The sequence below is a fragment of the Odontesthes bonariensis genome, chromosome 12 (genome assembly GCF_027942865.1).
Source record: "Odontesthes bonariensis isolate fOdoBon6 chromosome 12, fOdoBon6.hap1, whole genome shotgun sequence".
NCBI lineage: Eukaryota > Metazoa > Chordata > Actinopteri > Atheriniformes > Atherinopsidae > Odontesthes > Odontesthes bonariensis.
In genome coordinates, this window is record NC_134517.1 from 13,274,951 (window position 1) to 13,300,397 (window position 25,447).

Sequence of the window (25,447 nt, forward strand, 5' to 3'; positions counted from 1 at the left end):
TGCAGACAATTGCAACAGCTTATAAATCTCTGCATACTCTGCACTCACTTAAATATTTAGACTTGAATTGAATAAAAAATAAACTCAACTTAAAGGGGAAGTTAATTTTTTTTAAAACCTTGATATTATTTTTGGCATAAAATACGTTCATCTACTCACCAATAACAGTTTGGTGAAAGTCGGTGCCCTTTGGAAGATATTTAGATTACTCGAGATCCGCGGGAGAGAACAGGGCGTTGACAATACAACCTCTAAATAATGCATTGTCTGTCTTTATTTCACCAATACTTTAAGATGAATGAATGAATGAACGCGTACTATTGCACTGTTAGCTCATAGCTGCCGTGTTGTTGCTATCGGGGGGCTTATCGGGGGCTTTCTACACACGTGTCTACTGGGATGACGTCATCGACACGCGCTGCAGCAGCACAGCTTATTTACTCCGTTCTCTGTGACGGTCGTCAAACTTCACATGGAGTTTGCTACTGCTAGTTTTGTGCAACATGGCAGGATATTTATCAGATTTTGACGACGTGGACGACAACTTTGAGTACGATGGACGTCTTTACTGGAATGAATGAGCTGTGCTCAAGTATTGGTGAAATAAAGACAGATAATGCCTTATTTAGAGGCTGTATTGTCTATGCCCTGTTCTCTCCCGCTGATATGGCTATACGCGGATCTCGAGTAATCTAAATATCGTCGACGCCGACTTTCCCCAAACTGTTATCGGTGAGTAGATGAATGTATTTTATGTCAGGAAGGTCCAGGTTTAAAAAAAAAAAAAAAAAAACTTCCCCTTTAATAACTTAATTCATTTGGGGTATTTTTTAAAAAGCAAAAACATTCAACTGTTAACCAACATTAAACATTCAAATTTGAAAAGAACTAAAACTGGCCATTCTAAATGTTAAAAAGAAAAGACACAAAAGACAGTTTTTTCTGATAGTATTGGTGTATGTAAGTGTCCATGGCAGGTAATATGTGTGAGGGTTAGGTTATGAAGGTTACTGATGCAGAGGTGTATATTGGAATTTCAGTGCGACATATGTCAAGGCGAAGTCTTTTCCAGGGAGGTCTGTGGCCATTTCATTATCACAATACCAGATCTGTCTCTTGTCGAAAATGTGTGGTGCACCATGTAATGGAGAATTAGACTATATCAATCACAGCAGTAGCAGCTGTGGCTCATGGATATTAAAATGTTGGGTTTGTTTTTTTTAAAGATCGAGTTAAACTTTTAGCCATTTATCCTGTTTTTCTAGATGACCTTGCCTATGCAGAGAATCGGACCATCTCATCTCGCTCCATCTCCAGGCTCAGTTACTCCTCATGTGGCAGTGGGAGTGCTGGAGGCCCTCGAGGATGCAGCAGCTGTCTGCCTGGCCTTGATGACTCAGAAGCAGAGGATGACCTCTGCCGGCAGTACCCAATCTACCAGTCTCATCCAGGCCCCTGCAGCATCACATCTCAGGACAGCCTGAATTCATCAACTGCTCCAACTCAGGTCTTTAATATGCTTTGCATTAATATTTGTTTTCAAACACCACATGAAATTGTTTTGACAAGTGCTATATACTTATAATAGTTGTAAATCCTTGTTTTGCGCTGAGAAATCAAACAATGGCTTGTTATTCAACAGTTTTATTATACATTTAATTTCCGAGTACACAGACAATAGTTTTAAAATCTTTCTCCTGGCTTCACTTTAAGTCGCTTTTCATGAGAATTCTAAATGTAGAAATGTTTTAATTGCCATAATGCCTTGAAACAGTTTAGAAAAAACACTCCTTTGCCTCATTTTTAATACACTGAACTGCCAAATGCAAATGCAAATTAACCCTGCCATAGTCTGACATGGCTGTCACTCACATTCTTGACTTGATTATATGATCAAACAGCTAACAGTGCACTTCTGGACACTATAAACTATTTGAAAATATGGATTTGACCACCCTGACATTGCTCATTGGTTTATGGAGAGTCATTATGAAGTCAGAAGGATATGAAGGGATCTAAGTAACAACTGAACTTGTTTATACTAGCACATTTATCTGAGTCAATCTCACTTAATGCATAGTGGAGGATTTTGGGTATTCATAAATGCAGTCGGTTAACTGCTAATTGGTTGAAAGTTAGCTTGGGCCAGGAGGGGCATACAACAATTTATTTCACAATAAGGAAGGGATAAAAGGATGAATAACTTAAAAGCACAGACAGTGGGTGCAGTAGACAACTTTCATTATTTGAACACTGCAGACGCAGAGTGAAGTTGTCATTCAGTGAACTGCATATTTGGTAATTCTACCTTGTCATATTTTTTTCTCCTCAGAGGTTGTCTCTAGGACAGTCATACCTAGGCTCTTTATCTCACAGTTTGTTGGATTTTTACAGGGTGATGAGCAGATACAATACATAAAAGGTAACAGATTTATCAAAGGAGGAACAAAAAGTGCTGAAGTCCAAAAGGTGACTCAGGAAGTCAGGATCTGTTGGAGGACCCACAGATAAGTCCAGGAAATCAAAAAATCCTTAAAGGTGCATTGTGCGTTTAAGGGGAAAATACAAAGTACTGACTGGTTCCGTGCTGTGTGAAAACTAAGGCTGGTTCTTCCAGAAAATGGACTTTGCGCAGTGACAGTGGCAGAGGCAGTAGTGGCTACAGGTGGTTGTGGCTCAGTGATCCAACACGACTGAATGCTCCATAACAGGCAAAGCTTATGTTGACAAGCAACAACCTATACATGTTATAACCCCTAGGAAAGCTAACATTCTTGAGATTCGAATGATGTATACCAATCCAGGATACAATAATAACTGTGGACACAGTAAACACTTATGTCAAACAAGTCACAAATACAAAAAATTGTCCAACTCACCTATGAAGCCTCACAGTATTCCAAGAACAGATAAAACTCCAACAAAATTAATCCTGTTACGTTGGCAAGGGTCCAGTTAATGTACTCCAGTAAAATAGTTAGTCCAAAACAAGTCTTACATGCACAAAGATACAAAGTCTGCTGCTGCAAACTTTCGAAATTTCTGTCAGATGCGTATATTTTCCACATACTCTTGATCGTAACAGGAGGACAGAGATTTTTTTCGTTGATTGACTTTGGAGAAGAAGCATTCTCTGAAGAGGGAAACGTTGCTCTCAACAAGTAAGTATTATTTTTATTTCATTGTTATTTTACTTATTATTATTATACTTATAGATAGATAGATACTTTATTGTTCCTGAAGGAAATTGTGGACTGCAGCAGCATTCTCATCAATAAAGAAAACATCCAAAAGCAGCAAAAAGTAGTGTTAATTATTGTATACACAGCTCAGCCTTTCTTGTATTATAAAATACATTTCTTTGTTTTTTCTTTTTTTTTACATAATAGGACGTCTGAAGATGATTCAGACGGTTCAGCAGAGAACCCATCGGCGCCAACAGGGTGCTGTCTCTGCTCTGACAGGCCCGGGTTACCGATGCATGCCCTCTCCAGGCCTCCTGTGAATTCTCAAATAAGTCCTGTGTGTTGTGGTTGAGCTCATGAATCTCCACCCTGTCTCCCCAAGTGTTACTTATGACGCTTTTCCACTAGCTCGCCACGGCTCAGTTTGGTTGTGTTTCCATTACAAACGAGTATACTTCGTGCCTCCTCGACGTGGGCGGGGTCGTCGTAACACGGCTGTGCTGTTGCTGCTCACCCTGTGGCTTTTTGTCGCACAGAAGGCAAGAGAAGAGAGCCAGAGAAGACTCCTGGCCACCAGACAAAACAGTATTGAAAAGTACCGGAGAGTTTTGTTACGAGCTTCCAAAAGATGATGTTTGGAGGTAAGCTAACGGTTGCTAACGCTAGCTTTTACTATCCGCGTTATGACGCTTCCAGTGACGACACCCAATCAGTGGAAGGCAGTCGGCTGACATCACATTTTAGTAATGCTTCGGCCCGCTTGGAACCAGGGCTGAGGTGATATGGAAAATCGTCCCGGTTGCAGGTACGGCGTGCTGCAGCCGAGCCGAAGCGAGCTAGTGGAAAAGCGCCATATGTGATGATGCTACTAAGCAGAGTGGGAAAAAAACAAAAGTTCAGAGGAGCCCCATCCCCCGTCACCTGGAAAAGGTAAATCAAACAAAAGAAAAGCTAGAGGCCGAGGTCAAGGGAGAAGAGGGGGAGAGCCAGGACCAGCGGTGGTCAAGCCAGAATTTCAGGAATGACTGAAGAGTGCTGGAATGATACTGGGATTCAAGACATTACACCCCCACAACCCATCTTCAAACCCCTAAAAATTATTATCATTCCACTCAAAATATCAAAATCCTACATCGGCCTACAACAGTATATGAAGAGCAAACCTGTATGCTAGGGCTACAAGCTTTTTGTTTTTGCGGATTCATCTAACGGCTATACTTGGGACTTTTTTTGTTCATGAAGGAAGATCACAAGAACTTAGCGGGAAAGGGTTAAGTTATGACTCTGTAATGCAGCTGGTCAACACCAACCTACTGGGCACCGGGTACAAACTTTTTGAAGACAATTTTTACACAAGTCCCATGCTTTTCCGTGACCTGCTTCGGCAAAAGATGTGGGCATGTGGGACCAGCCGAACCAACCCGATTGGCTATCTGAAATCTAAAACAAATAGCCTGAACTCCAAATCACCACGAGGGAGCATAAGTGGCTGAGGAACGACTCCATCCTGTTCCTCCAGTGGAAAGACACAGAGATGTTTTTCTGTGTTTCACTCTGAACACAGCCAACTCAAGGTGCAGATGGGTAGTGGACCCTGAAGGGCATCCCTGTTCCACCAGCAGCAAAGGAGTACAACCGGTATGTACTATAAACACAAGTATTTTCTGCCTTTTGAAATGTAATCATTTGTGTGCTGGACATATTTTGACACGATTTTTCTCTTTTTTTTCCAACTGTCCTTTTAGGTACATGGGAGGACTTGACTTATCAGATTCCCTGATAGAATACTACTAGCCTGACTACGTCATACTCACGATTCTAGTCAGAATGTGAGTCTGATACCGCTCAATAGAGTTTTGAGGATGGGGCGTGTTTCAACCGAACCAGGAGAAAAAATGCCTCTTCGCTCAATTGGATAGACCTGCAACCAATCAGAGCAACGTAGTATGTGACGGAGATTAAGCAACACACACTTGTTGTAGGAAGGACGGCAAAAACATCTTTTCTATCGATAAAAGCCTTTATCGCGTTCCTCTGTTCGTCTTTCAAAACTAATGCAATGTGGAGATCCTGTAGAACAGACTCGATGGCAGAATCTACACACCCTAGCTCTCCAGCGGCGGCCATGTTTGTTTCAAAAGAATTCAAACCAAGCGCTCTTTAGTGACGTAGTTGATAATGTCCCTGTTGATCATCTCTCCATCATCGTATAAAGCCCGACCTGGCAATTTGATTGGGTCGACTGATTCGATGTCGGGCATAATGATTTCCCAACTGAGCAGAGCCAGACCGAACTTCCCGACCAAAAATTTTATGGGCGGGGCTAAGTTCGGCTGGCACCCAGGCTAGAATACTACAAGGTCTTGCACAAAACACAGAAGTGGTACAAGACCACTTCATAGACATTACCATTGTGAATGCCTTCATTTTGCACAAAGAAGATGCCAGAAGCAGAGGTGAGGTTATTTTATACCAAAAGGCATTCAGGGAGACCTTTGCCTCTAAGTTGGCAGAGAAGGGACCACCACAGCTGAACCTGGGCCATTTCTTGCCAGTCATCACAGACCCGTGCAAATATCAAGACACAGCACCGCTGGGCGCTTGAGGTGCAGACACTGCCAGACCAAGACCCCTGTAAAGTGAGCCACATGTGATGTTCCCCTGTGCTTTGTGTCAGGTCGAGACTGCTACAATGATTGGCATGTTGCCAACAGCAAATGAAGTAAATAGCAATTGTAAATAGTGTGCAGTGTTGTTTGCTATGTAATAATTTTTTTTTTTAGATAAAATAATTGCATTTTACATCATTCTATTTGTTTGGACTTATTTTTATTGTATGCACAAAAGCTCTGTTATAGAAAAAAATGTGTTTGTGCTTCCGTTACTCTTTGTCAGTAATACTGTCAGTCCCAAGTGTAACCTTTCATTCGAGCCCAACATCATGACTGTATGTTGAAGCGTTCAAGAAAAACAGCCTCTTTTCCCAAGTATGGGGCCATGGTTTTCAAGGGTCTCCAAATGGCACACTTTTGACACAGTTTTGGCACGCCTAATCCTATCCTTAGAAAAACCTCTGCAAAATACAATTTGTTTGTTGTATTACAGTCAAATTTGAATTGGGGCGAGGTAAGACTTTAGTATGTAGTGCCATTGTGTTTTCCAGTCTGCAGCTCCATGCTAAAGTCACTTTTAAGGCCAATATTTGGCCTTATTTTGAAAAAAATTAAGGCGCACATAAAAATCCATCTTTTTCAGTGAATTCAAGCTCATATTACTCTGTGACAGTAGGACTTACATAGATTCTGACTGTTGTGGGGGGAAAGTCAGAATGCTCTCTTTCAATAGAGACCTCTATTCCAAATAGTTTAAGAAGAACTTTAAATTTACTTTGGGTATGATTTTATTTAGGCGTTTTAGGCAAAAGTTGTGGAGATTTTAAGGGGCTAAATAAATTTGTCTGTATGACCACCCTGATCTCATCAAAGATCATGAAATAATTACATCCGTCCACAGCAAATGTTGCAGTGCTACAATGAAAGCTCAAATATCAGCAATTACTACATTTTCATCACCCTTCTCCCTGTCTATACAAGTGTTACTATGTGATGATGTCCAATTTCGAAAGGTTTCTAGATTTTATTTGGCCACACTGTCTGATGGGTTTGGTGGAAGATGCTAATCCATCGAACTTTGTGAACCAGTGGTCCTGCAAGAGATTGCAGTTTTGAGAATCATCCTGCATTGTTTTGAACACTCAGTTAATTTCTTCTTCCCTCTGAATTGCAATTCCTTACTTTTCTACTGGTGTACATTTTACAAAATATATGGTTAGACAGTTACAAAAGTCTTTACTGTTTACACAATTTCATATTCTAGCCTTTTGATATCCAACATGTGAAGTAAACTTAATCTTCTGAATTAATTGTATGTAAGAGATAGATAGATAGATAGATAGATAGATAGATAGATAGATAGATAGATAACTTTATTCATCCCCAAAGGGAAATTAGGTCATCAACGCAGTCGGGTTGGTATATTTGAATAAAATAAAATAAAATAGAATAAAATACAAAGGTACAAAAAATAAAAACACAGAACAATTGGGACAAATAATATACTATGAATATGAATATGTAAATAGATTGTGCAAAAAAATAAGAATATTGTATAAATATGAAATATACTATCAATATGGTTTATATCAGCACATATCACATATGAGATGTTCAGTACAGTAAGTAATTATTGTGTCGCAGGGGAACAATAACTTGCATTCCCTTTTTTGCCATGTGATCTTCCAGACCTTTCAAATACAGTATGTAGAACTGTAACACACACAAGATCATCATGCTGACTCTTTTAGCGATGTAGGGGAGACAGCTGCTAGTTCAGAGGGAGGTTACATGCATTACATCAGTGTCTATTTATGTTAGCAGGCAACTCTATCCCTAGGAAGACGCACAGTAACATTTGCTCCCTCGCTCATGAGAAGAAGATAAACAGACCTGGTTTATGATTAGTTTGTAGGCTGCTTATCTTAGTGCTGACAAGTCAACACTTGTACTTGTGTAAACCAAATTTGGGTTTGTGTCTTTGAGGTAACTCAGACTGTCTGGAATGTATACTGACATATAACTCTGACTCTATCAAAAAGAAAAGGTTATTTGTGGTAGAAAAGACAGTATATTAGACAGCAGCCATGATAGTGAAAAGTCTGGTGTCATTATATCCACCTGTCCATCAGTTTGCTGATTTATACCTTTTGATCTCTTGTGTTATGGCAAATATGTCTCGCAGCTGGGCAACACACTGGATAGAGACACAAACAGGATCCTTGTGGAAAACATATGGTCCAGACATGTGCCTGTCCAACATCAAGAACAGCCATAACATTTCTCATTGGCTGCCAAGTCTCAGATGACAGTTAGTCATTCCACATGTGGCTGTTGCTTTCTGCAACAAGTTAGATGTTGATTTGGAAGCCATTCAAGCTATGAAATAGACTTGATGTTGATGTTAGATTTTCATCAGGCTTGTTTCACAAGACTTTGAGATGAGTCAACAAGCACAGACTGTAAAGGGCCAGGCCACATAGGGGGAGAGAAGTTGCAGTTTGTTTACATTTTTAATATAGCTACATGTAAGCAACAACATACAAGAAGATCCTTTATAAAAAAAAAAAACACCAGACAAATAGAACATACATGGATAATCCTAACTAAGGAACTCTTGAAAATGATGTGGGTCATTCAGTAGACTCCAGACCCACCAGAGCTCAACACTCAATGTTGTGGATAGGATTAACCAATTGAATTTGGTAAGATTTGTTCACTAAGCCCTAGTCAGTATAAATTCCCTAAAGCGGACCTCTAAAATGCAAAATGTGTGGTTGAGGCCGAACTAAGAACTTTTAGTTTTTTTAACAAATACTGTATTTGCACGTCATTGAACGTTTTGTACACCTCTTCCATGGTTTGAGACTTCATGCAATAGCAACACCTGCATGTTGATAATTGGTTCAATGAAAAGTTAAAATAATTAATTTCCCACCTCCTTCCAAATGCAGAAACAGTGAGTTGCTGTACTTTGTAAATAAATTAAAGCATTTTTACACTGAGTAAAATGGTGTGTGTACATACTTGTGCAATATGCTTCTACTTGTCACGATCAATGTTTTTTTTGTGTTTTTTTTTGTCTATTCTTTTCTATGATTTAATTATTTCTTAGTTATTTGATTTACTCTCTGCTTTGTGTTCTTAATTGGTATTTTGTTTCAACTCGGTGTTTAGAGCTTGTCCTTATCCCTTGTATCCTCAGACACCCAGTTTGGTCCTCAGCTCCACTTTCACACCTGTGTCCATTTAATCAGCCACAGCTGCAGCCACTTACTGCCCTCAGTATATTTATTGTTATATTAAAAAAAATATTAAAATATTAAAAAAGCCAAAATCTCACAATTATATCACTTGATGCACTAAAATAAACAAAGGATTTATTTTCTTTTTTTCTCTAGGAGCTTGTTTATAAACAAGCTTTACTGTAGCCATAAATGGTAAAATTCAATTCATTTTTATTTATATAGCGCCAAATACAACAAATGTCATCTCAAGGCACTTGAATAGTATAGTCCAATTCAAGCCAATTGGAATTCAATTCATTGTAATCATAATTGTTTATAAAATAATCCAATTCATTCATATAGAGCCAATTCAAAAACAATTTCCTAGCTAAGGAAACCAACAGATTGCACCGAAACTTGTCTTCGAAAATGCACGTAGAGCAACAGAAGTATGTTCCTTTAAATGAATATTTTTTTGTGTCTTGAGGTTTGGGTTAGTATCAGGGTTTGGGTCTGGAAGTCAGTGGTTTTTAACCCCAGTGGTTTAAAAAAAAAAAAAAAAAAAAAAGGAAGCAGTATAAATTTTTATCCATTATCTATTCTGTTTTTTTATGTGTATTCAAATAGAGAAAACACGGCACTAAGTTTTATTTTTTATTTTCCTTTTGTTTTATTCTTAGTTGAAGCCCAAAGGTCTTTTCTGGACTATTGCATCTAAGTCACTTCTCATTGACTCTCAGTTCACTCTCTGTGAAATCTGATTTGAGATTCGACAGTATGACCTGGCCATCTATAGTTGAAATAAATATTTCTGTCTTCAGTGTACTGTCCAACTTGTATTGAAGAAAGTATGCATAATACATTTTTGGTGTCTTGTGTGTGACATAATCTTTGTCATCTAACTGTTTTGTTTGTGCTTTTTACATCCTCCTCTAGATTACGGAGCTGAACATGAGAATGTCAGCCATTGAGACCCTTCTTAACCGCTTAGAGCAGAAGGTCACCGCAACAAATGACGAGGTAAATCCATGACATCAGCTGTCCAATAAGTAATTCCAGCTGTGGCAGTAAGAGGTTCTGGAAAGTGCACCACACGGGAAAGAAAACAAAAAACATTTCTAGAGTTAGCAAGAACATGTTTAACCGAATATGGTATCATTTTGGGCGTGGAGTATGGAAATTTACTATCCTCGTGCATGTGCACTTAAATACGCACGGGTGGCATTCATCATTTACGCAGGTCATTTACACACTTTTACACACACAAAATCGTCCCTCCAGAAAAAGTCAGACCTCACATCGCTTGGCGCCATCTCGTCCAAAATCAGTGTCTGAAATCACAATTGCGCTTCAGGAAGAATGACCAAAAATTTAAGCTGTTAGAGCTGAAAAGGGTGGGCTGCAGTGTTAATTTCGTCAGCTTTTTTTAATTTAGTCTAAGTCTTAGTCACAATGTTGAAAATCAATTTTAGTCTTTGTCAAATTTTAGTCATTTTAGTCAACACTGTACAGAATAGAACTTCTCATCTTGGCCACCACCGGCATCGGCGGCATGATCAATCATTATCATGCAGGTTGTTTTGTTGTCCTTCGCGTTGTAAACGAAATGGCTCCATACATCCAGGCGTTGTTTTCGCCCAGCTCCAACAAACCGTATACCGGTATCCGAGCCCGACGCCATGACTGGACTGCAAAGTTGAACTAGCTATGGTTAAGTTATAGCTTGCTATCGGCTACGTTACTTGACTGATTGAGCCGCGCGAGGCACCGTGGGACAGGCGCCTTGCAGGGACAAACAGGGCAACAGCGCGTAATCTTCTGAAGTTCAAGAAACATTTATATTAACAATTACAAATGAATTATAAACAATTACATTTTTTAATGTCCATTCTTCCATGGCTTGTAAATTTCGTCTTGTCTTAGTCTCGTTAACAAAAATAATTTTTTATTCTCGTCATATTTTTATTTTCTGGAAGCAATTTTGTGCGTCATCGTCTCGTGGCGTTAACGAAATATTTTCGCCATCGTCCTGGTTGACGAAATTACACTGGTGGGCTGACGTCATATGAAACCCTATGAATTAAGAATGGGTCACTTAAGTTAATATGTGTGTAAAAGCAAATGAGCGAATACTTTTGGAAGTATAGTGTATTTGATTTGCAGGTATAAACTGCTTATAAAAGTCACTTCATATTATAGCTGGGCCCGCCCACTGACATGTCACCTTTTGCTTTGTAGCCTTAAGTTCATATTCATCTTGGTTGTTTGATACTGGACATGATAAGTAATTGGTGGATCTGGTTGAAAATCCAAGACAATTCAGTCATATGGTAGTAACTTGTCAATCGTATGGTAGTCCTATCCATACTAAGATTTGTAATCTATATCTTCTAAAAAGTTTCTCCACAATTTACTAAATCAGCCTCTTGCTTTATTAAAAAAATATGTCATACTAGCATTTGAGACCATTAACAAATTTGGAAAATATTAATTTTGCTAATAAATCAAGAGATTTATTAGCAAGAGAAACATATTTACTGATATTCTTTCCATCCTTTTGGTATCTCTTTGGTGGCTGGGTTTTGAGTGTGTTTTTAATTAGAAAAATATTTGATAGTTTTATTCTCTATTGTGCAAAGCACAACATAAATCAGTTTACATATAACAGATGTTTCATTAGTTTCTGAGAAAAAAAAAAACATTCTGCATGTTATACATCAGTATTAATGCTCATTTGATAAGTATAAGAACAGTAGACTTTCTGATGCTCTGATACAGCTTTACAATGATTGGTCTTGGACTTCTTGTTAGGATGACATGCTTGTAAGATTTATGGTTGTTGACTAGCTTTGTTCAGCTTGCAGTGGGTAAAATCCAACAAGAGAAATCAATGTTTTGAATATAGTCTTTGGTTAACAGTATAATTAAGTACTTGACAAATAGGTGTTGAAAAATATTTTTGATGGGAAAAATACTTCGTCCTAGTACTTAGTTCGACGCAAAATCTTTGTAGTACACTTAGAGGGCTTAAATTAATAAAATAAACAATAGAGAGTTGACAGGATAAAACGGTAATAAAATGCAACAAACATGCCCATAGAATCCAACCAAGGATATTGTATTGTAATTATATGGTTACTGTCAAAGGCCTTCAGAACACATTGTGATGTGTCTGTGTTTGGATTCAGGTAGGAAATGGAGCATTCAGAGGAAACGGAGTAAATGTTGAGCCTCAAGAAACCATGTCGCCTGCTTTGACTCGAGCAGATTTCAATCAGGTTACTGGTCGACTCACTAAGCAACCAAAATAAAAATTTCACTGCTGGCTTTTTAGATTTTTTTCAGACACGTTATCTCTTATAGGTTCCAACTGCACCCAGTACATCTCCTTCTCAGTGGGAGGAAGTGGATCTAGAAGAACAGCAGCTCAGACAGAAACTGCACAAGATGACGGACAACATCAGTGATCATAGCCTAAGTTCTGATGAAGATGAGCCCAACAGGCCATACTCTGCCGCAGAGCTCACCGCATGGAGAAGCAGCTCACAGGGGGACCAGAAGCCCTCCAGAATACCTACCAGACCCACATCCAGAGCAAGCACTGTGAACTCCAGACTTGAGGATGAGATGCTTTTGCAAAGTGATTCTCAGAAGGTAGAGATGTCTCTAGTAGACATATGTATATAAAGCTAAATCATGTAATCACATATGCATTAATCAGTTTTTTCACTGACAAAAAGAGGCAAACATAGTCAACATCTGGTCCTTGGCTAAATCTGAACTCACTTAAAACAGCAAGGCTCATGAAATTCCACACCATCTCCTGCTGGAATCCAGTCATAAATCAAGTCTCTCAGCCTTTGTGTTTATTTTACCTTTGAAACTATGTCTCCTACATTTTCTGACACATAGAGTGGATTAGAAAAATAATGTATTTTTAGTTGCTATGCTAGGGGGTCTGATTAGTTTTTTTTTTTTTTAAGATTTTTTTTTTTTTTCTGATTAAGTTACAGTGCTCTGGTGACTCCGGATTTCTGTTTTTTTTATAACACTGTATCACAGATCTGTTCAATCTGCATACTCTCTCCCAATTCTAAGCATATGGGACTAGCTTGTCATAGCAGGAAAACAAACTAAGGATCAAAATTATGGAGTATGTGTTTACTCTGGCATGTAGCATTCAGTCAAATAACAAGTTTTATCTGAATGCTCCTTGACACCAACATGAACCAACATAAACGTAACCAACGAGCTAAACGAAGAATAAACCAAAAACATTACATTTTCGTATGACGTTACTTCTACTAGCTTATTTAGCTTATAGCATCACAGTTTAGTTTATATACAAAAGGAACCTTTCAAATTCTTTATATATTTTTAGAAAACCTTGTTGCCACTTTTGACTGACCTTTTAAATGCTATTATCTGGTTTACATTGTTAGATTGTTTACTTTTTTTCTTACTTTTTAAACATTGTCAATTGCAAAATTTTTCAACGAGTTGGAGTCTTTTTAAAATAAGACACTTTCTTGTTCACAAGAAATTAAAATTAAAGCGTAAACAACATATTTGCATATTCAACTGCAACTGTTGTTACGTCCCCACCATTAGGGTCTAGGTGAGAGGGTCGGCTGAGGGTCTGCTGGAGTGAGGAGACCTTCTGCTCATTGAGATATACTGTGATGCACTCTGAAACACAGTTCTTAAATTCTTCTACAAGCAACAATTCCCGCACTAAGTCCTAATCAGTAGCCTTATAGGCCACACACCACCGATCAAAAAGGATACCCTTCTCCCTTGCAAAATCAAGGTAGGATTGACCCTGTGCCCTCTTCAAATCCCGGAAACGCTACCTATAAGCCTCCGGAACCAGTTCATAGGCCAGAAGAATAGCACTTTTTAGTTTAGCATAGTCCAGACTGTCCTCAGCTGACAGTGATGAACAAACTTCCTGAGCCTTACCTACAAGCTTGCATTGCAGCAGAATGGCCCACGCACCCTGTGGCCAACGCAATCCTGTAGCTATCCGTTCAAACGACTCAAGATATGTGTCCACCCCAGTGTCACGAAACACTGGGACTAACTAATTATTCTTACTTCCATCAAATGTTGTCACCAGCTGAAGCAGGAAACGTCACAGGAGTGGAACCCTGTTGGAGTTCCAACTGTTGCAGCTTAATAGCAGTCACTGCTTCCACCTTTTTCAACTCAATTTCCCTGGCCCTGGCTAACTCTGCCTCCAAACGCCTAAGTTCCAACTCTCTTTTCAGGTGGAACTCACTGTCACGCCCCTCCTTTTCCAACTGTAGACGTGTCAAATGGACTTTTAGCCTAGCATCCTGCTTAGAACCTTCAGAGGACTCTACCAAGAGTGGATCAAATTGTGGTAGTGTCATTGGCCTGCCCCCATGCGGTCTCTGAGCAATATGGGTAGACCCAACCGGTGCTACAGGCTGAGATGCCACACCATCCCCAGCCATACCAGGTTAACTGGAAGACACAGACAAGTTAATAATCCCCTTCTCCACCAAGCTAGACACTACCGCAGATTTCAGCTCAGCTTTACGCAGGCCTGTAGAAACACTAATCCCAAAAAATGATGCCACCTCATTCAAATCCTTCTTTCTATAAGCATCCAGCTGGGCTAGCGATGGATTTGCTACAAATTCACCTAAATCAAATGTAGCCATTACCAGCAAAAAGAGAAAAACAAACAGCAGGAAACACAAGCTCGCCTCTCTAGCATTAATTCATAGCACTGAAGCCAACAATGTATAATCATGCCAATAACCCTCTCCCCAGGCCTACCTGACCAGATTATAGCCTACTCTTCTTCTGGAGCGAACCAGGCTCGAGGCAACTTTAAAGGCAAGTAGGCTTTTCAGCCTACCCCTAACGGGGACCTAATCCCCACCTGGGGTTACTACAAAAATAAAAAAGGTAAAATAATAAAAGAGTGTCTGATGGAAGAGAATTAACTCCGCTAGACACTCACCTGTGCTAACTGGAGAGAGCATCCAACATACACTGAAATCAAACAATACATAGCCACCAAGCCAAAATCCATAAACACCAGTTTCAATTCCCTTCAAATATCCCAGACGAGCCCGCAAATTGTTACGTCCCCACCGTTGAGGTCTAGAGGAGAAGGTGGGGAGCAACAATGTATATAGCCAACAGTGTATGTATATAGAATGAAGGAAATCAAACAAAGCAGTATGGTAAAAGTAATAAGTTTGTATTATAAATGGAGTTAACATAAAGAGGTGGCCACACCACTATTTTCACAAGAACCAATAAGAAGGGTCGCAATTCAGAACCGATCTATATGAAGGGAGGAGAAAAACATAAGAAAAACCAAGAGAAAAACATTCATTCAGTCAGTATGCCCAGGTGCAGACTGGGGAAAATTAGCAGCAGCTGGGACCTGGAAAAGAAAGCACCACACACGCCCACACACATATCCATCCATTTCCACAGTATGTAACACCTATACAGGCAGTTTGACTTTTATAAAACAGTCAGTAAGAGTTTGCCTGTCATCAGCTTCTGACAACTTCTGAATTTTAATTTGATCTTTCAAAAAAGTAATTTTCTGTTGATCAGGTATACATCTTAGCCACCTTTTTGTACAGCTTTAAGGTAAGTGTAATACAGCTATGTCGAATACCTAATCAACGAATTGTTCTTTACATCTAGGTGAGATCTAGATGTAGATCTAGATTACATCTCGGAGGCATATTTGTGCGCAAGGGACACGGCTAACATATCAATATTGGATGCCAGTGATCTTCAGGCCCTCAGTTGGCACTGCAATAAAAACAGGCAGGATTTACTTTAGCAAAATAAACATAGATTTATCTCACCTATCCTAAATAGTTTTCGAACTTACGTCAGTCTTCCTGACTGTGGTAAAAGCATTGAAAGGAAATGGTCTCCTTTTTTTTTTACACATAAGCAATTACATAAATTAAGCACTCGCATGGATGTATTTATCTGGATTTGAACTCAAATTTTTTTCTGCAGATGGACCATCCATTAGTAATTTTGGGTAGGAAGGAGCACCCCCCACAGGAAACGTCAACGGCAAGCTTCAAAGGTTCAACAGCCTTACTTGTTGAACTGGAAGACAAGGTAGCTGAAGCAGCTGCCAATGTCCAAAATGCTCAGAGTGAGGTAAGAATAAATGTGTATATGTGTATATATATATACATTTATATATATATATATATATATATCATGTCCTTTCTTCTGTTTTATTCCAAGGTGTTTTACATAGAGAACAGGATTGCTGCTCTGAACGCTGCTGGCACACCCATGGATAAAAGAAGAAGGGTAAAATCATTCAATTTCTGCTTAAATTTCAGTCAGTTCTGTCTGAATGGCACTGACTGAAATGATTATATCAAATATTTGCTTGGTAGTTAGATAAGTATTGTGTGTAAAAGGAAGCAATATATAAGGAAGGAAGGAATGTACACGGTGGCACATTCACTCAAAAGGATTGAAACATTAGACATGGCACTCATTTTGTGGCCCTACCCTCTCTTATTAACATCTATAATTAAGATCATTCATCTCTTCTGAGCTGGTCTGCCTTTCATAAATGTTTGTAAGGTGCCAAAAGATGTTAACTGATCATATGTTTTCCCTTATTCTGACATTTACATTTTTTTGTCTTTCTATTTGTTTGCTGTTTTGGCATTCAACAGTCAGCTATCCCAATCCAAGAAAGAAGACTCTCCCACAACTTTCCCACAAGTAAGAACCAACACTGCTTCCCTTGAGCTTGCTCCGCAGGGCCTCCCAAGTGACTCAACATCTTAACCTTGTTAAACTTGGGGAACATGATGATCTACTTTATGAACCGGTGAACACTGTGTCCCATTATGCCATGGCTTTAATTTTCCCTGCTGGAGAGAAAAGACTCAGATTTTCTTCAGGGATAATTACCACAGGCAACTTACACTTAATACTGTGTCCAAGGCCGTAAATACCATTGAGGACACCCGAGGTCGTGTCCTCGGTATTTTATTATTTCTATTTATTTATATATATATATATATATATATATATATATATATATATATATATATAAATAAATTCAAAATAAATTACACGTGAAACTGACTGCAGGACAATGATCTTGGTCTCCAACAAAACCGTAAGGTGATTTTATACTTGAAGAGCCAAAAGTAGCGCGACTGTTTAATAAAACAGTAGCTTGAGAGTTTGGGCATCAGTAACACGCACTGTCGCTATGGTAACTACCAAACACAAGTTCGAAGTTGACGTTGTTACCGCTACCGTAAGTGAGTGAGTCAGTCACACCATTCACTGGAAAAGGAGCTTATCAAGCTAAAAATGTAGGTGGAGAACAGATTAAGTGGCAGATGACCGTGAGAAAAAAATGCATTTCTATGTGGAAATATTTTTATTGCAGCCCAGCGTACTACTCAGATAGCAAGGAAACATCGAATCAAAGTTTAATTTTGGTTAACTCCGTCAGTACCGGTCGTCAATCAATTTGCACCGGTTGAATCAACATTCATTTTGCGATTGCTATGTCAGCGACGTCTTCGATTTAAAGGTTTATTCAGTGTTGATTTCTCAATGTTGGATGTTGAACCTGTTATATATTTCTGCCGGATGCCGGAGCACAGAGCAGATCGTGCAGGACAGGAAGCCGTGCGCAGAAACAAAATAAAACATCTGCTTAATTTTCAAAATAATAGTAATAATAGATCTTTTTCTGTGGTAACTTGCCCTTATTGATGAGTCACCATAATGGTCCTTCAAAAAGCCTCAGAATGCCCCATTTTTACCTCAAATTTTCAAGAGCTCCGCACCGCCCTCAAGCTTTTATAAGACTTCTGAATACATTATTTTGAAATGACATATTGTTTTCATTTCCATTAGTTTAGTATTTGACTTTGTTTATATTATTCACTAAAGGGAAAACAGGATATGGAGGATAAGGCTGAGCCAAACCAAGTTTTTTACTTGCTGGCCCTTTAAGACCTCAAATGTAGGTACTATAAGTTGCAGTACTAGTTAAAGGGATATACCACTGATTTTCAGCATTTGTATATATTATCCCTCCATCCCAGGACAGTTCATTTCCTTTTTATTCCTAATACATGCCTTGATGAAATTCATTCTCCAGTTTTACAATGGGACTCATTTGCAAATCATTTAGGATGACAGTGATGTTCTCTAATAACAAACAAAACAAATAAGCCTATTCGAAAGTCATAATGATGTTGTTTTTGCTCCTTAATACTCTGAAAATGGCCAGATTTAAATAATGGAATTAAAAAAATTTCCGGGGAAGCATGCCCCCAAACCCGCCTAGAAGTTCTGACTCATGACTTCAGTACTTTTTGGGCCCTGCGTACGGCTCTGACTCTGTCCATGATTATTGGGCAAACTGTATTCTTCAATATTCATTTTATTGTTGAAGAAATACAATGCCCTCAGTTAATCCTAATTGTTATTAAATCTCAAAATTGAAAATTTAGAAGTGAGGTTTTCTTTCCTAGGGGGGATTTATAAGTGAGTACAGTTATTGGGCAGTTATTAGTGTTTAAAGTTATTGGGCAACTAAATTTTAGAAAGAATATTCCCCAACAGAAATACACCAACATTTTTGGCCTTACAGACATATTCACCGTTATTTTCAACAACTGGCATAATCCATCTATCAGCCTGTCAATTTCTTGATTTGTTTATGATAAACTTTCATTAAAGCAACAGCTACAACCTCCCAAATACTGTTCAAAAAGGTGCAATATCCTCCCTCATTAATCTCATGTTTGAGAAGGACCTACAAGTGCTAGCTAAGATTAAAGTCTGGTGAGGCAGGTGGCAAGATAATTATTCAGTTAACTTTGTGTGCATTTGAGAAATATGATTGGGCACTGTCCAGCAAATAATAAACCTCTAAAATGCTGCAGACTTCTTCATGTACCGTGACTTGAGAAAAGATTCTTTTATGATGTCGTTACTCCAACAGTCATCCGCCCGCTGACCTATTCATCTGGTCTTTCAAAAGTCATTCTCATTTCATCTGTCTTAAACCTTAAACCTAATCTTTTTCATATTTCAGCAGCAGATCTTGATGCATCAGTTCTCATCTCTCAGTTTCTTTGCCATTTCTTAAACATTGTGCCTTTTAAATCTATTTTGTCCCATTTCTCCTGAGTTAATAAAACTGCACAATAATGATATGTACCTTGACGTAAATTACAATGAAATGTGCAAGAAATAATTATCAAATTAGACTATGCACTTGCATGATAAATGTGTGCTCAGTGTAAACAATTGCTCTTTGAAGTCACACTAGTGGACTTGCTCATTATCTCTTAAACAGCAGTTATTGAGGACATAATGTGTCAATTCAGTTTCCCCAAGATAGTCTCCTGTTAAGTTTATTGCCACTTCCACCATTTCTAAACATTATCATGATTTCCAGATTTCTTCTATTTTTTACAAAGGGAACTGCAATTTGTTTTCCTAACTATGCTTATATAGAAGTGGTAGAACATCCATTAATTGCTGTATATTTCCAGACCAGGCGGACAGGTTTGTAAGAAACTCCCTCTACAGGGGTTCTCTGACACAAAGGAACCCAGTGGCAAAGCCCAAGACCAGGGCTACCTGTGCGGTATGAACCCACTCTGCGGTGCTGGGAGTTCACTTTCAAAATGACAGAACTATCACTTGGGAAAAGAATCAATCAAAATGAAAGACAAATTGTATTTTGGCAAACATATTTATGAGCTTTCTTGCATAGCATTGCATGAGAAGATTGAGTCCAGATTAAAGAGGCTTGGTTGATGGGTTTATTCATTGTGAATAATACCAGGTAAACTGCATTTGCTTAGAATAGAAATGGGAAGCAGTGGGTGCAGGCATCATTTCCCAAAATGTCAGTTGTCAAAATTAGAAAACTCTTCATTCATTGCCCAAACTAGGCTTTGACTTCTTTTTGTGATGATTTCCTGATGATTTGTTTCCAATCAAGCTTTTGCGGTGATTCAATTGTTACTTTTTTTGTATTCTTAACCTTATTTACTATCTCTGATCTACTCACATTACCAGTGTTTTCCATGCAAAAATTGTGGCATAATGTCAATATAGATGTCGTGTTGAATTCAGAAAATTGCCAAATACTAGTAATCTTAACTATTTGTTAAATCATGATCAAGAAAGGTAAAAACAAAATCTAAACCTGCATATTCTTATTTTTTATGTAATGTATGCTTTTACACAGCACTACTCCTCTGTTTTGTACCATATTACTCATTAAGATCTAGGCACCCTCTAGACATGAGTACAGGAATGCACATTTGATGCATCCTTTCTCATCTGGATCTGCTCACCTTGATAGAATTATCCTCATATTTGCAAACTTTTAAAAGTAATGTAGGACATATGACACAAGATAGAAAAAAAAAATAAACACTGAAATCGTAATTTGTTCCACAATATCCCATAATAGTATTGTCAATTTCCTGCTACTTTTCTTCTGCCGAAGTAATCCACCAAGGCTACATGATTACTCACCAGTTATCAACAGATTTTTAATTCTTAGCATGCACATTATATGGATCAGTGATTTTATTAAACCAATCAGAGCATGAAATGGAATTGAATTTTGTCTTGTCTGCCAGACATTGTCTGTTTCTCTCTCTCTCTTCTTGCAGAAGCCAGTAATGACACAGGACTCATAAGGAGGAGGCTAAGTATTGTGTGATGAGGACCTTTTTTCATCACCACATATATGGAGTAAACAATTTGGAACACTCTGGAAGACTGATGTCTACTCATAGAGTATTGTCAAAGAATCAACAGGAGTGGAACTGTTTCAGTTTATATAAAAAATGTGTGCTTTTGATGCATTTTACTGGGCAAGATCCATACCATATCCATAGTATACGCTATACATGATATGCACTAATTCTGCTAGTTAGTGGTGAACTTGTGATTTGCAACATGTTATGACATAAATGAAAACATTTGTTTCAACCAGTGCAATAACATTTTTTTTTTCACAATTTCTGACTTCACATCTTCATTTACAACTAGTCTCACAATGTGAGATGTTTGAATTGACCTAAGTAAAATTAGAATGATGTTGAGTGAGAAAAGCAGGTCTAATATTTCATTGAAATCCTTAAAGGCATATAGTTTTTTTTTAATAACTATATACACTATTGAGGTGCAAGTTCTGATTATATTTATATTAGATTTGTTAATCATGTCATGTAATCAATGATTTTCTGTCTGAACTTCTGAAAGTGCAATTAAACATTTCATTAAAAATTATTTGAACACATCACATGTTTTTCAGAGGTGCTGTGACACAATGAAAACTGCCAGAGTTATACTAATTTTAGCAATTGTTTAAAATTCAGTGATTGACTTCATCACAGCTGTAGCATGCAGATGTTGAGAATAAATTAATGCTTTTTAAATCTATTTTTTTTTTAATGAATTAAATAAAAATGTGCTAATTAGTACCTTTCCTTATTGGATTGGAATTTTCAGCCACTCTTTCATGCAAATAATTTAAAGTTGGTTTATCTTTCTCAAACAGAACGTTAACAATCACTTCACAGAACCTTCGTCAAGAGACAGTGGGGAAAATAATTCAGATTGTTGCCAGTTCAGTTTGATCTTCATCTGTCACAGCTCGTTTTCAGCTTGTTTGCTTTCATCCAAAGCAACTCACAAGGAAAACATATATTTTTAAGAGCTTTTTGAAGGTAGAGAGGGGCACCCCTGCTCTGGTAGCACATGGTAGGTCATTCCACCAATGGGGACCACGGATGAGAATAGTCTGGAGTTCCGTGCTCGTGGGGGTTTCAGCGCCAGATGATGTTACTTGGAGGAATGAAGGAGCTGACGGGTAACACAGGAGTGTAAGAGAGCGTTGAGTTTGGTGGGAGAAGACACGGAAATCACTTAGTAGCCTAGCAATAGTGATTTGATTTGATGCAAGCAGCTAATGGTAGCCAGTGTCGCTGAGTGAACAGAAGGATGACATCTGGCCTTTTCGGGAGGTCGAAAACCAGATGTGCTGCCGAGTTCAAGACCTGTCACAGTTTTATCCTCCTTGTCTCCCCTCCCATCCCTCTGCCTGAGTAATTTTCCATTCTACCTACCAGCCACTCCTCCCTAATCAGCCCAACTACACTCACCTGCAAGCTCAGCTGCAGCTCATTCCCAATCAGCCCTGCATATAAGCCTCTCCAGCACTCTTACCCTTGCCAGATTTTTCTACTGCATCCATGCAAGACTTTCCAGCTTTCATTACCTGCCAGATGTCTTACCTGCATAGACCCAGCAGACCCCTCAGTCTTGCTTGGCCCGAGTGGAGGAAGTGCTCCTGCAACACGAGGCACAGCAAGCCCCCAACGCAGCGGAGGCTCGGCCCTGGAGCGGGCGCTAACCTTGCTAGTCACCCAGGTCCAACAGCTGGCGGCCACCACTCCTGCCTTGGCTCTAACTCCCCATGCTCCATATCCAGGTTTTCCACCAAGCACTGCTCCAGAGTGGGAGTCCCGGAGCATTATTCTGCGGATCCCGAGAGCTGCAACCCATTCCTGACTAACTTTTCCATCCTGTTTGCCCTGCAGCCCCACACCTTCACCTCAGAGGTGGCGAGGGTCGCCTTTGCCATCAACCATCTTACTAGCAGAGCACGTCTGTGGGGAACAGCAGAATGGGAGAGGGACACACCAGCCTGCTTTTCCTTCCAGGCATTCTGGGTGGAGCTTCATAAAGTTTTCGGAAAGGTGGCCCCAATGCCACCGGAGGACTCATGAGCCTGAGGCCGACTTCCGTACTCAGGCCCGTCTTAGCGACTGGAACTCTGCAGCCCAGTGCAACGCCTTCCTCAATGGACTAGCACCAGACATCAGCCTGATGTAGCTGGGTATCGACCATGTTCCTCTGCCTCGTCCAGTACCAGCCAGCGCTGGACAGTCATCACATGCAAAAGACGCTTCACGGACCCCCATGTGGATCAAGCAGCTCCAGCGACATGTAGTTGACTATGCCATAGAATTTTGACCACTTAGCACCTTTTTGGAGCTTCCACAAGATTTGGAAGCCATTATCAGCAAGTCAGTTCGTGTGGACTGCAGGAGAGGGAGAGAAAGCAGTGCCAGGCGGCAGTAAATACTTCCGATCACGGGTGGTACACTCCAAGACCTCCAAGGACTCTTTCATCATCCACAATGGCAGATTTCAGGACAACACTGCCATCGCAAGAGCCACCAGAACCAATTTAGGTGGGAAGGGCCAAGATTTCTCCAGATGAGAGACGGCGTCATCTGCAGGAGGGGTGCTGTTTTTACTGTGGACAACGGGGCCACAGTAATCAACCTGTCCAGTTAGGAAACAGTACTGATTGTGAATCAATTTCACATGCTGTGGTGCAAATGGAACAGACAACAGGTGGAAATGAGAGGCAATTAGCAAGACAACCCCAAAAGGAGTGGTTCTGTCAGTGGTGACCACAGGCCATTTCTCTGTTCTCATCTTTTCTGGCTGATGTTTTGGTCACTTTTGCATTTTGTCAGTGCTCTCACCCCTTGAGGTAGCATGAGGCGTTGTCTACAACCCACAGAAGTTGCTCAGGTGGTGCAGTTCATCCAGGATGGAACATCACAGCTCCCACCCTGGTTCTGCCCTGTTTGACCTGTTGCCCTCAGGGCAGCGCCACAGGAACATCAGGACAAGGACAAGCAGATTCAAAAACAGCTTTTTCCCTAAAGCCATAACCAGTCTAAATTCTGACACACACTGATCTTCCCTTTGGACAATCCCTATTCATGTGCAATATTCAAAAACTATGGCCAAACACTGTTGTGTGCAATATATCCACATACTTGAATCTACTAACACCTTATTTTATCTATTACCACTAACACCATATTTTATTTTATTACCATAACAAATTTATTTATTTTCTTACACCCTTCCCTTTTTTACATTACTTATATATTTTTTATATTCGCAAACTCTTTGCACTGTTTTTGGTGGCTTTAAATTTCGTTGTATAATGACAATAAAGGTATTCTGATTCTGATTCAATGCGAGCTGTGGTAAGGTTTGCTGTGTCTCTCAGCACAGTGTCCAGAGCATGGAGGGTCAGTTTTTTCACAAGAGCCACATTTGCAGAGCAAAATCAAGGGAAAAGCCACTTTTACGACAACATACTAAGTCCCCTTTTGTAAATATGCATATCTACATATAAAACATCCCATAAAAAAAGAAACAACAGAGCCAATACATTTTCAGTTAAGACCAAATTTACCTTAACACTGGGATGAGCAGAAGCTGGCATGCATGTCCTTGACTTTCTTCATGTTGTATTTGTAGTTTGTTGTTGTAATCATAGTGAGACATTCAAGATGAGCATGGTTTTTGTGCTGGTTTTTGCCCTTTTTTAATTAAAAACTAATCCATTGTCCCTGCATCTCGCGCTGGCTAAAGGAGCTAGCGTGCTCTGCGGTCAAGTGTGAGGTGGTTTAAGCGGGCTGCATTGCCAGGTTTAACAGTGCCCCCTTTAGGAAACACCATTAAGCCTTAATTAATACTTAATACAAAATACTTAATACTACAAAAATGCAAACTTGATAAAAATACTTAATACTGTGCAGTATTCGCTGTATGTTATTTGAAAAATATTGTTATTGTTACCATATTTTTATAAGCTACTATGCGAGTGCGAGCCACCAATTAAAGCTTGAGGAGCCGCATGTGGCTCGCGAGCCGCGCAATGAGTATCTCTGGTCTAAGGTGAAGAGAGTTGCAATTCAGTTTGTTCAAGAGGGGGAGAAAGTTAAAAAGACGATAAGGAGGCACGGCAGCTTGGAGGATGCTTGTGATTGGGAGATGCAGGTAGATTTAGGAAATAAGCTTGTTGTTCCCCAGGAGATAGCCTCTACAAATCTAAGGCCTGATATAGTCTTGTGGTCTATGAGTAGAATGAGAGTCTATTTCATAGTGCTGACTGTTCCTTGGGAGGAATTAGTAGCAGAAGCATATGAAAGGAAAAAGCTTAGATATGTGGAGTTGAGGGCAGAAGCAGAGCAGCAAGGATGGAAAGTTAGAATCTGTCCAGTGGAAGTAGGATGTAGAGGATTTGTTGCAATATCTGTTGTCTCATTGTTGAGGGAGCTGGGTGTAAGTGGACAGAGTGTGAGGAAAATAGTGAAGGAAGTGTCAGATGAAGCAGTAAAGTCCAGTCAGAGGATTTGGATTAGAAGAAGCAATAGCAGCTGGGGGCCCAGCAGGGGGAGCACTTAGGGTAAACAGACTTATGGAAAAATCAAAGAAGAAGTTCAAGATATTTAAGTGGAGGATGTGGCCCATGTGATCCTTTTGAAACCAGGCGGCCATTTTGGGT

At 39.4% G+C, this 25,447-nt stretch overlaps 1 protein-coding gene across 3 annotated transcripts in view; it reads left to right on the forward strand.

Moving 5' to 3' along the window:
* The window catches only part of mlphb (melanophilin b), a 58,375-nt gene extending 36,955 nt beyond the window's left edge, over positions 1-21,420 (forward strand). For 2 of the 3 annotated variants that reach the window (XM_075478640.1, XM_075478641.1), the window contains exons 9-17: positions 1,266-1,507; positions 9,961-10,044; positions 12,213-12,302; positions 12,388-12,678; positions 16,051-16,200; positions 16,291-16,359; positions 16,737-16,785; positions 19,596-19,690; positions 20,733-21,420. In XM_075478640.1, the coding sequence (XP_075334755.1) occupies positions 1,266-1,507; positions 9,961-10,044; positions 12,213-12,302; positions 12,388-12,678; positions 16,051-16,200; positions 16,291-16,359; positions 16,737-16,785; positions 19,596-19,690; positions 20,733-20,759 (1,097 nt within the window). In that variant the 3' untranslated portion in view covers positions 20,760-21,420. The remainder of the gene's footprint in view (positions 1-1,265; positions 1,508-9,960; positions 10,045-12,212; positions 12,303-12,387; positions 12,679-16,050; positions 16,201-16,290; positions 16,360-16,736; positions 16,786-19,595; positions 19,691-20,732) is intronic. The other variant, XM_075478642.1, reaches the window with a different exon arrangement.
* Positions 21,421-25,447: the final 4,027 nt, after the last annotated feature.